The sequence below is a fragment of the Phocoena phocoena genome, chromosome 3 (assembly GCF_963924675.1).
Source record: "Phocoena phocoena chromosome 3, mPhoPho1.1, whole genome shotgun sequence".
Classification (NCBI taxonomy): Eukaryota; Metazoa; Chordata; class Mammalia; order Artiodactyla; family Phocoenidae; genus Phocoena; species Phocoena phocoena.
The window spans coordinates 35,627,574-35,640,263 of record NC_089221.1 but is presented as its reverse complement, the minus strand read 5'-3'; the positions used below and the strand labels follow the sequence as shown (position 1 = coordinate 35,640,263).

Sequence of the window (12,690 nt, the reverse complement as noted above, 5' to 3'; positions counted from 1 at the left end):
GTTTTAATGGCACACCTTTTAGCTGTCTATACAGCTTCATTGCTTCTATAGCTAAGGACAGTCTTTTTCAGGGGAAAGAGGAAGGAAAGGGAACAACATTCTACTAGGTGCCAAGTACTGTGGTAAACATTTGATCTAATGCTGCCTCAGGACAGCCCTGAGGCAAGACAGTGAAGCAATGAAGTCAGCTTCCAGGCTGCTCCTTCCCCCTCTTGCCCACCACCTCCTCGTTGTGACGTCCATCTTTCTTGCCTGGTACCCATTTCTCATCCTCTGGACATCTGGAGTCTGGCAAGCCTCTCAGTCCCTCCCTTTCAGTAAGTGCTCTCTGCTTCCTCAGCTCTAAAGGGCCAGCCTGACCTATAGTCCAGGTTGATGTGCTTATAGCAGAACATGAAAGCAGGGCTTCTCAAACAAGCGTCTTTTGGGTTACGAAATTAAGTTGTGTTCTTTTTGCAGAGATAAGTGACAATGAAAAGAAATATCTCCAACATTAAAATTTATTTTTTAAATCAATTTTTCTCAAACTGGCCTGTACAGGCATTCTCTGGAGTCTGTGAGAATTTTACTTCCTTAAAAAATAAATTACTCAAAATAGAGCTACCATATGATCCAGCAATCCCGCTCCTGGGAATATATCCAGAGAAAACCATAATTCGAGAAGATACATGTACCCCAATCTTCACTGCAGCACTATTTACAATAGCCAGGACATGGAAGCAACCTAAATGTCCATCGACGGAGGAATGGATAAAGAAGATGTGGTACAAATATACAATGCAATAGTACTCAGCTATAAAAAAGCACAAAATAATGTCATTTGCAATGACATGGATGGACTTAGAGATTGTCATACTGAGTGAAGTAAGTCAGCCAGAGAAAGACAAATATCATATGATATTGCTTATATGTGGAATCTAAAAAAAATGGTACAAATGAACCTATTTACAAAACAGAAATAGAATCACAGATGTAGAAAACGAACTTATGGTTACCAGGGGGGAAAGGGGGAGGGGAGGGATAAATTGGGAGATTGGGATTGACATAATACATTACTATATATAAAACAGGTAACTAATAAGAACCTACTGTATAGCACAGGAAATTCTACTCAATACTCTGTAATGACCTGTATGGAGATAGAATCTAAAAAAGAGTGGATATATGTATATGTATAACTGACTCACTTTGCTGTACAGCAGAAACTAACACAACATTGTAAATCAACTATGCTCCAATAAAAATTAATTAAAAAATATACTACTCCAATATGAGATATATTCTACTAGATCCAGCATCCTTCTTATCCTCCCAGAAAATATACACAGGGGATAAGCTCTGGTGAGTGGGGTGAGGACGTGGGTAGGATGCTTCCAGCAACCCAGGCTACTACTACTTTTTCAGGAGGAGTAATAGCAGTAGTAGCAGCAGCAATAGTAAAAATAATAAAGTATCTAATATTTATTCCTTACCTACTTTGTGCCAGGAATTTTCCTATGTACCTATCTGCTCCTCACAATGACCATTTGAGATAGATGTTAATATCTCCACTGACAAATGGATAAATCAGAGTTCACAGCATGTCAGCCGTATGCCAGGTACACACACACAGGACCAACTCAGGGTCTCCAGCTCCCCAGACTCCAAAGTGCTCATCCCACAGCCTGGGACACCAACTGAAACCAATAACAGAATTTGCCACAATCACTAGTGGCTGATAAGAACAAACACCTCCAATACTTTTGTAGGACCTTCTTGTCTGCTTTTCCCCACGAGAAAGAAAAATGGCAGAAGAGGAAATGCATCTGCTGCTCTCAGATTCAGGAAACAATTCTCCTCAGTATTGGTCTTAGTGTTGTGGAGAGGATGTCAAACTCAAACACCATGAAATCTAAGCTAACGCCTCCCCCTCCACTTCCCTTTTGCATTTGCTCTCAAGTCATTCCTGGAACGCATGTGGCATTCATTTAACCAATAGTAAGCCCCATTTTGTATCAGGCCCTGTTTATATTGTGGAGGAAAGGAGCAGAGCATATAAAGATGAGGGAAGACTAAGTTCCTTCCCTCTGAGAACTTACAACTGAAGGGAAGCTACCATATGTACACAAGCCACTTGACTTCAATGCAAAAGATGCACAACTTCAAACATTTTTGGAATTCAGAAAAAGAAGAGCTTCTGTTGCAGTAAGGATGCTATCCAGGTGTTTCTCCATTTCTCCGGGGTTTGCTTGGCAGGAGCTTCGCAGTGACAGGTGCACAGACTCACTCCTGCAAATATTTGCTCTCCAATGAATCCAAATTTGTAGTGTTAAAATTCTATTTACTAGGGAATATTAAGTGAGAAAAAAGAAGAGCTAAAGGCTGCTTTTCCATAACATATGAAAAATGAAAGTATAACCTGTAGCAGTAAAGACATGAATGTTACTTGAGAACATGCTGAGGATACACAAAGGCCATTCATCTGAACGGTAACATCTACTACAATGTTGTGAGGTTTCTGGTCTACGATTCTTTCATGGTGCACAACTTCCTAAAAGGAGAGTCTTCTGGCTTTATTCTTCAGCATGAATTCAGTGGCAGCAGTGGTTTATGGATGATCCACAAACCTGTAAAGTCAAGTCTGCCCTCAAAGTGGAGCTGTGTGTTACACCGACTGTAACTCTTCATAAGATAAATATTATGTGATAATGATGACATATCTCAGACAGTTCAGTTGCAAATTATTGCCCATTCAATGCATCACCAAGCATTTACAGATGCTCAGCTTTCATTTGGTGGAATACCAATAATAATAAAAATGTACAAGTCCACACCGATTAGCAGATACTGTTAATCTTACTTTGCAATAGAATGTATTTCAGAAGAGTTGACTGTGAAGGAAATTCATAAAGTGCATCCTGAATTCTCATTTATGTCAGTTACCAACTGAAAATAATTTTCGATAGGAGATTAAAAGATAACAACCAATACAAACACGATGACTAGTTCCATAAAATACCTTTTTATAGAAACAATCTTTTTCTGTTTATAACAGGGGTTGACATACTTTTCCTTCAAAGGCCAGATAGTAAATATTTCAGGCTTGCGGACCTGTTTTAGCTACCCAACTCTGACATTGTACCCCCAAAGCAGCCATAAACAATCTGAAACAAATAGATCTGGTTGTGTTGCAATAAAACTTTACTTACAAAACGACTGAGGACAACAGTTTGCCAACCCCTGGTTCAAATAATTGTTGACCTTAAAAAAAAGTAGCTGATTTTGTATCGTATATTGTGAATTACATGCAAATCAATTTCCTATAAATTATATATACTTAAAAGCTCTTAGAAAGTTGTATAATCTATTTTCTAAGTGATAAGTTCTTCATTTAGTAATTCGTCATCTCTTATTTTTGGTTTAAATATATATTGCATATATTTGCCATAAGGCACACTATTATTTGAACTTCTACTCAGTGGTACCTATGTTTGAATTCCATAAATCTTTTTATAAATATGGTGTGTAGTCTGCTTTCTCAGTGCATAGATTAATCTGTATTAAAATCAGGGCCCACCCGTATGATGAATTCAAGGTTTTTTCCTTAGTGCAAAAGTGCACATTATCTGAAAAATTGTGCCTCACAAGTTGGAGAAAAATTGTGCCTCACAAGTTGGAGAACAAACACCTTTGGTATGAACAAAGGCCTTTCTGGAATGACAGAGCCTAGGCCTTTCTGGAATGACAGAGCCCAGCCTCTGTCTCTCCCTAGAGAGGCTTCTGTGCACAGAAGCCAGAGTTCTCTTGAGAGCAGTGATTACAGAGTTGGTTTTGAAGCTGTAGAACTAAGCAAGTCGTCAGGGCTGCAGTCTGGAACTCAAAGGTCACAGTCAACTTTGGGATGCTTTAACTTTCCAGTCACTAAAAAGAGTTCACCACCCACTGGGGTCACCTAGGGTGAAAGAATGTTTGTCTTGGATTTCACCCCTGAAAAATGTGTGTTATGCTTTGGAAGAGAAACCATACTAGGAATGGGTATGTAGAGTACACACAGGCCCACTGGAATTTTTAGAGAGATGCTTAATCAAAAAAAAATGTTACTTCTACAGTCAAGGCTTTCCGAGGCATATGCCCACAGATTTCTAACTCTTTTCTTACTGTTTGGGTTCCAGAATAAACAGACAACCTTGATATATGTTGACAATCAGAAAGGACCTGCAGGGGCTTGAGGAGGCTGACCTTGAGCTGTGGTTTCACTCCCCCTCTAGACGTTCACTGACGCTGGTCTGAGCGTGTGCGCAGAGAACAGGTCTCTCGTAAACTCAGTGGGAAATATCTACTCACCACTGATTATGGCTCAGCAAATTGCTGGGAGTTGAGGAGGATAAAAAAGTCAAGACCTAATATTTATCTTACAAAGAATCCTTACCTCCCAACAATTATATGTGAAAGCAGGGAGTGTATAAGGAAGCACTACCACTGGGAAACTAATAGCAGGCATTATCTGAGTATTTCAGCCTGGAAAAAGTCACTATCAAGTCCCTATTTTGAGATAACTAAACACTGTTATTTGAATTATCAATAACATGCATTATCTACACTTTATTTTGCTCATCTAGGAGCAGATACAAAGCATCGCATGGACGGTACCTTCTTTACTCTCTTGTTGGTCTGTCAAAGAGACTTGGGAAAGCTGTTTTGTCTCTACCTCTGTTTCTTCTTCTATAAAGTGCATAAGTCTACCGGCCTCCCTCCAACCTCAGAGAAGCAAGGAAGGGGGATAAATAGCCTTTGCAGGATGCTTGGCATTATCAGGATATTAGTGCTGTCTGTGAGTCAGGATGGGCTACCACTAGTTTGGGTGCAAGAGGGAGCCAACATAAACACCGTTTCCTTAAAAGGGATCATAATAATCTGTGTTTACTTACTGAATCATTTGCTGAGTTGTTTATAAACAGCAGACTGTAAAGAATTCAATGTCAGCTTCGATGTCAGAGTCCAATGCTGCTCTCTAATGCGTGTCCAAAGCTCAAGTTCTTTGTAACCAATAAAGGCTGCACATTCTCTCTGAGATACCATCCCTGCACGGACACACTTCCCTTATATTGATTTTCTTTTACGTGTACTGTCAGCTTGTGCTTATTGTAGCTGTATTGTCAGTTAATAAGCCCTTAAGGTTGAAAATATCTGATGAAAAAGAATGATTAAAGCTGAGAGGGTCATTCGGCTCTTACAGGGGCAGGGATGGGTCACAGGCAGGAGTGGGGGTACTATTCCCTTGGCAGCTGAAGTGCCCACAGGATAGCACAGCGATGACACAGAAACATCCCGGGACACACCCCAAGACTAGACCATGACACTGGTCCCATGACCTGAAGCTAAGGTTCTGTGGAAGGCTTTTGGGAAAGACTGTAAGTATATTAGTAATGGACGAGAGAAATGTCTCCTCCTGCATATTTTAATCTCTCTCCTTTCATAAATGACTGCCGGAGGACATAAAGGTACTCTATGGTAGCCAAAGAATACTTAAGACACTGGGGGGGAAACTTGGCTTCTATTTTTTGAATTTTTTTCGTGTGCGTGCAAAATCCACTGACTGTTTGTTAAACACTCGGCATTTGCCAGGTCCTTACCAGGTACCGTAAGATACAAGGATGTAAAAGACATAGCCGTTATCCTTAGGAATAGTACAGTCTATTAGAGGGAATAGAAAGCACATAAAAGTCTCCATTAGGTTGAAACAAATGCCATTATGATATGATGGTCCAAAATAGAGTTGAATATGGGAAATTTCATACAGTTCAATTCTAATTCTTGTTGGAATATAAATAAGAACCACAAGAGCATACAGTAAACACCATGGGACCAGGTACCATCCTAACTACTTTAAATGTATCAACACTTGTGATTCTCACCACAATTTTATGAGGTAGGTACTATTAGCATCTTTATTTTAGAAGTAAAACAAAACAAAACAAAACAGAACTAGGTACAGAGAGGTCATGAAACTTACATAAGATCATGCAGGAAGTAAGTACTAGAACTGGGACTTGAACCAAAGCTGTCTTGCTGCAGAGGCTGAGTTCTTCAAGTACTGTGCTATATACTACCTCTCCTAGAGAGGGAGAAAGAAAGGGCTTCAGAGATTCTAAGATGGAAGTGTGAATCCTCTTGGAGGAACTGGGAAAAGCTTTGTGGATAAGGCGATATTTGAAGTATGCCTTAAAGACAAAATCCTTGAAGGACTTTTCCCACCTGGGAGGTAAGAAGAGGGAATTTCTGACAAAGGGGTCATTATGAATGGCTATAATGAAGAAAGAATTCAGAGGACACAAACATGGGTGTACATAGTACATAAGCGAGATGAGGCTAGAAAGGTACATAGGATCCATGTTGTGGGCCTTCTTAAATGCCAGAGAGATGAGTTTATTCATAATTTAGGAAACAGTGGGGAGCTACTGAAGATGATGGGGCAGAAGAATCACTGGATCAAAGGTAGGCAAGAATGAATGTGGAAGCAGAGGGTAGGATGGCTGGGGATAGGGAAAAAATAGGAGGTAGGGAAGAAAAATTAGGGGGCTAGGACAGGAGTCCAGCTAAGAATGTACAGTAAGGACCCCAACAAGCAAAATGACAGTTACTATATTACATTTTTGTCTCCTATAAGTGTCTTTATTGAAAAGTAACTCACCATTGTAAAGGAAGTTTTTGAACTTATAAAAATTGAAGCAATTCATTTCTGCGCCCATCTAATGTGATAATCCTTTGGGATTCTTTCAAAACTGCATTCTGACCTCAGTCATGGATGTTTATGTTCAGGACGCCTGTTTTCATAAAATCTTGGACTAATTTATGCTCCAGATGCCAGTCAATGAAACTTCAGTAGTTTTCTCCAGTTGGATATTCATTTTATTTTGAGGTGGAAATGCCACTGATCACACAATTTACACTTTCATAGTAATACGTGACAAATTCAGTGAAAAGGTGTGGCTTTAAAAAAAGGACAGGAAAAATCCCCCTCAGAACGATGTGCAATCTTTTAATAATTTCTCTATGTGTTTAATAAGTCTTAAGTATTTGGCCCCTACGATCATCAAATCCTCTGCCAAAAACCAACTGTGAGAGAGACATGAAATTACTGGGAAAACACAAAGCACATGGGACCATAGCAGCCTAACTCGGGAGTGTGCCTTCTTCAGGAGCACTAACAATGTTTTGCTTTTCTCTAGAAGATTCTAACCATCCTCATCACTCTCTCCCACAACTAAAAGCAGCTTTCTTTGTAGTAAGTTTGCACCGTTACTTCTTTAAAGTATACAAAGATGCCTTCCACTTTAAACCGTAAACTCCGTCAATATCCTTCTCATGCTATATGTGGGTTTTTGCTCAGATTTATGCCTCTGCATAGGTGAAGTATGCTGCTACCCAAGTGCATGGGCTAAAACGTCCTCATGGGACTTTTAAAAATAGCTCTTTGTTTCCAGAAAATATTTCTCAAGCCTGTAATCTGCAGAAGGTATGTTAGTATGTGCCCGTTAGCACACAAACACCTATTCACATGGATTAGGTCCACGCAAAGAGCACGCAGAAAGCAAAGCCCCGAGGGCTTAGAAGCTGGGACAGATACTTTTTGGCGAGCAAGAGAAGGAAGAGATGAACGCAATGGACAATTCTTTAAGCGGCGGATGGCATGGGTTAATTTTAGCTGGTCTGGTTTGACCGCGTGCTTTTTTTCCAGAGTTACTGATGCTTGGCAATGCTGTGTATAGACTGTGTTAACTAAAGGTAAGTGATGTGCTGTAGTCACGGGTCCCTGAGTTGTTTCAGGGCAGAATATGTCAGCTTGTCAATGCTGCTTGGCAATATAATTAAACTTATGATTTGCACCTAAATTCAGTGGAACTGGGGGCTGATGTAAGGCTGTCCACATAGCTAGGGTGTGCCTACATGACGAGCTCACTCTAGGAAACTCCATCACGAGCAGACTTTGGGCTTCCTGGTACCAAGGTGCTTGGCAGGCACACAGGTAGTGGTTCCAGACCTGGAGACACAGGGTGTCTGGTGTGACTGTGCAGTGAGAGGACGAAGAGGCCTACACCTGGGCTCTCCAGACCCCGGTCAGTGCACTCCCCTCATCTGCTGTTACCCTAGGGTATCCTTTGCCTGTAAGGAAGCTATCCTCTGAGTATAAACCATTTGATTCCTATGAGTCCTTTTAGCAACACTGAAGGTGATTAATGGGCAATTAACACAGGTGGCGGGATCTGTTCCTCCATGAATGCCCCCCCTCCACCCCCCCCCCGAGATCCAAGAGGCTCCATGATAACAAGGGGGGCTGGTGGGAATTGTCAAGAGTGCCGAAGGGTGGGTAGCCAGGGAGCTATTAAGGATACTTCCATTTAGTTAATTTATTTGCAATATCATTTATTACTTACAATGTTCAAGGTACCATTTGAGGTACTGTGAGTTATACAACTCTGAACAAGACACAGCTGTTCATAATCCAGATGGGGAGATAAGAGAAATATGCAAATAGCTACACTCCAAAGCAGCGTGTAACATATCCCCTCAGAGCGATACGAAATCGTGTGACCTCTCAAAGACACACACAGAGGAGGGAGGAACTGCTTCAGGCCAAGGGTCAAAGTGTTTCGGCTGAACCTTAAAGTATGGGCAGGATTTATATTTCCAGAATGCTGGGTGAGGCAGAAGGATGATAGTTCTGGAAGATGGGACGGCACGAGCAAAGTCCCAGAGGAGGGAAAGCATAGTGCTCCTGGGGAGTCGTGGGTAGTCTAGACTTACAAGCTGGGGTCAGGTGATAGATGGTGGATTTGAGTGTCTTGGGATAGGATTGCAGTTTAAAATTTAGGCAGTGGGGAAGGTACTAAAGATAGTTAGGGTTATTTAGAACAGAGGGATATGTTGGATTCTGAAAATCGTTATTGGCAGAGGAAGATGGATACAAGGAAGGAGAGACGGGGTAGGGTGTGGAAGGAGAGAGGAGCGAGACAGCTACTAAAGGGTTATTGTGATAGCCCAAGTGTAAAGTAAAGGTGGCCTGCAGAAGGGTGGTGGCCTTTATTTACGTTTGGACAGTTCTGTCTAGGATTCACTCTGGGAGGGTTTATTTATTTTTCTTCCCCAAGGTTTTGCTTTGAATCCGAGAATTCAGAAAAGTGCACATAGGAAATGTATACATTACAATTGTGAATTGACAGGTCTTGAACACTAGCTTTTTGTGTAAAACTATCTCCTTAGGGGGAATATGACCTCCCTGAGGTCAGGACAATATCTTACACATTTCTTTCTTCCTCAAGGTGTAGAGCTAGCTAGCTAGTGCTGGGTGCATGGCAGGGAGTTAAACATTTGTGAGACCGTGACTGTGTCCACAGTGACACAGCGAGGCTACGGGAGCACTAGGGTCTGTTGCATCTCAGTGAGATGCTTGGATGATAAAGGTGGCCATGTGTCCTAGTGAGTGCACTGTGGAAGGCGCCTAGTGATACAGACATATCCGTTGACGTGGGGTACTTTATCCAATCAGTCCTGAGACAGAGGGCATGTAACTTCAGATAAGAAGCTGGAAGGATAGGATTCTTCCTTGTGTGGGGAGCTCAGTGTCTGTGTGACGTGCCACAGATGAAGGGTAATAGCTATTATTCTTGTAATAGGACAGAAAATCAGCATATGCCAAATGACTGGTAGCAACTTCTTCAACACATCTGCCGTACTCACAGGTTGTATTCCAACAAGGCCCACAGCTTAAGGTCCTCAGACCCCATGACCTGGCTTGGGGAACTCTTACCACCACTTTGGGGGCAAGAGAAGGGCAGCGTATTGTGGTTGTGTGTTGGGGAGGGTTCCAGTGTGGGATGGAGCACGCACCATTAGTAAACCATTCTTAACTGATTCCTTCTTATTTCCTTACAGAAAGCAGCAATAAGTCACATCATCTGCTGAGTGAAGGCTTTGGAATATACTGGCTGGGATAACCCACACATAAGCAACAGCTAATCTTTCTACAAGCCCTCACGTTAATTAGGGAGCAGATTAACATGTCAGATGATTCTAAAACAGGAGGGTTGTAGAGTTCGCGGTCTGGCACAACTGAAGAATTGATGACGTTTGTTAACAACAGCACCAACCCTCCCTTCCAGTCACCTCCAAGAAAAATGATGTTTACGTCGCCTATTAGAAAAGAACTCTGCAATGTAGGCACAAAACCCCAATTATGGTTTCATGATGCCGTTATGATCCCTGAAACAGCAGTGGCTTAAACACGGTCAGGTACACTAACCTCCCTTCCTTTATTTTGTAATGTGGACTCGAGCACATACTTCAACTGAGGAAAAGAAAATCCATCCTTAGAATTTAAGTGAAGGGGCCTACTATGTGATCACGTTTTCTTTTTTAGGTCACGCGAAGGATTTAGAAGAAGCAGAAAACATAGGCTTTGCCTTAATTAATTGCGACATAATCAATTTGTGCAGTGCACCCAACTCATTGAGTCCTGCACGTGGTATGGACACATGCATGAAGATGTTGTGAGGTAAATGCTATCACGGAGCAGTGGACAGGATTTCAGAGCCCAAGGCGATTTGGTTGAAGGGACAAATTTGACTGTCTGGTAATGTGATCACTAGGTAAAGAAATATCTCAAAATAATAACGACAATACAATACAGGACTTATAAAACAAAAACGCAGATTCCTAAACTCAGTAAACCAATTGTTGGCCCACAATAAGTTATTTTATGTCTTTTTTTCTTTGCATTAATTTGGGCTTACTTCACCTCTAAGGATAAGCTTATTAGAAAAATAAGCATTCTTTTTCTCCAAAGAGGAAATGCAGGTGGCTAACAGGCCCATGAAACATTGCTCAACACTGATAATCAGCAGGCAAATACAAATCAACACCACAATGAGATCTCCCCTCACACCTGGCAGAATAGCTAACATCAAAAAGAACACAAATAACAAATGCTGGCGAGGATGTTGAGAAAAGGGGGTCCTCATACACTTTTGGTGAGAATGTAAATTGGTGCAGCCACTGTGGAAAACAGTATGGAGATGTCTCAAAAAACTAGAAATAGGACTGCCATATGACCCAGCAATTCCACTCCTGGGTACAAACAAAAACACTAATTTGAAAATATATACTCACCCCAGTGTTCACAGCAGCATTATCTACAATTGCCAAGGTATGGAAGCAACCTACGTGTCCATCAACAGATGAATGGATAGAGAAGATGTGTTATATGTAAAATGGGATACTACTCAGCCATAAAAAGAATGAAATTTTGCTATTTGCAGCAACATGGATGGACTTGGAGGATATTATGCTAAGTGAAATAAGTCAGACAGAGAAAGACAAATACTGTATGATATCACTTCTATGTGGAATCTAAAACAATCAACAAACTAATGAATAAAACAGAAAAGAAGCAGACTCACAGATATAGAGAATAAACTAGTGGTTACCAGTGGGGAGAGGGAAGGAGGGAGGGGCAAGACAGGGGTAGAGGAAAGAAAGGGTTATTATGGGATTATATGAAATCATTTGCATGAAACTTTTGAAAATTGTAAAGAACTTTGGAATTTAAAGGATCTTTCGTTCAATTAAAACAAAAGGGAAAAAAAAGAAGCAGCCTTGTAGAAAAGTTGAAAAAGAAATTCTGAAAAAAAAATTGGTTAGTTTGCCCATGTAATTTCAGTCAGTCATTCATCCAGTTACCATATCCCAAATAAAATAGGGAAAGGACAGTAGCTTGAATTACAGTAAAACCTGGACAATATCGTTGAAGGCAGAAAAGGGAGTGAAATTCTTACTTGTCTCTAGGCCTGGATGAACTCTCTGCAGACTCTGAGATGCTCTGACAAGGATAGCTGGTGTGGCTGGAACAGAAAGAGACGAAAACCATTAGTTACCCCTATAAAAAGTGGTCTGATGTGACTTTCTTACAATCTCATTTTCAAATGTCAAAATGTGACCAGGCCCAACCTCACAACAATTCTCTCCTTTTTCTTTCTTTCTTTTTCAAACTAAAATTGCACCTACCCTCTAAAAAGAACTTCTAAATATTCAGAGCAAATGGAAACCTTCTGGTCTTAGCTGCCTCTGGTCTCATGCCTGGACACAGTCAGGAGGATGAAAAATTGCCTTCCTACAACATTTGAGTCCAAACTTAAGTCTTGCTTGTGAAAACAAGGAGGAACATAAATTCTTTTTAAAAAGAGTATTAAAAACAGTTCAGTCAAAAGCGTTTATTCTTAGAAATAAACATGTGAGCAACCCTGGGAATAGGGAAGGAATGAGGGGAAGTGAGAAGTTGGACAAGAGGGGGACAGAAATTTAGGACGCGAGATGGCAATGAGTCATCTATTATAAAAGCACTTTCAATTTTATTGATACTAGTATTAGGTTGCATTAAAAGCAGGAAAAATGGGCTTCCCTGGTGGCGCAGTGGTTGAGAGTCCACCTGCCGATGCAGGGGACACGGCTTCGTGCCCCGTTCTGGGAGGATCCCACATGCCGCAGAGCGGCTGGGCCCATGAGCCATGGCTGCTGAGCCTGCGTGTCCGGAGCCTGTGCTCCGCAACGGGAGAGGCCACAACAGTGAGAGGCCCGCGCACCGCAAAAAAATAAACAAGAACAAAAACAAAAACAGGAAAAATGGAAAATGATCAATGTAGTTATCATTGAACTGTT

At 41.2% G+C, this 12,690-nt stretch overlaps 1 protein-coding gene across 1 annotated transcript in view; it reads right to left on the bottom strand.

The window, feature by feature from the left end:
• GHR (growth hormone receptor) overlaps window positions 1–12,690 on the bottom strand; it is a 157,735-nt gene that overhangs the window by 69,720 nt on the left and 75,325 nt on the right. The window contains exon 2 of the mRNA XM_065873224.1: window positions 11,811–11,876. Coding sequence (XP_065729296.1) covers window positions 11,811–11,876 — 66 coding nt within the window. The remainder of the gene's footprint in view (window positions 1–11,810; window positions 11,877–12,690) is intronic.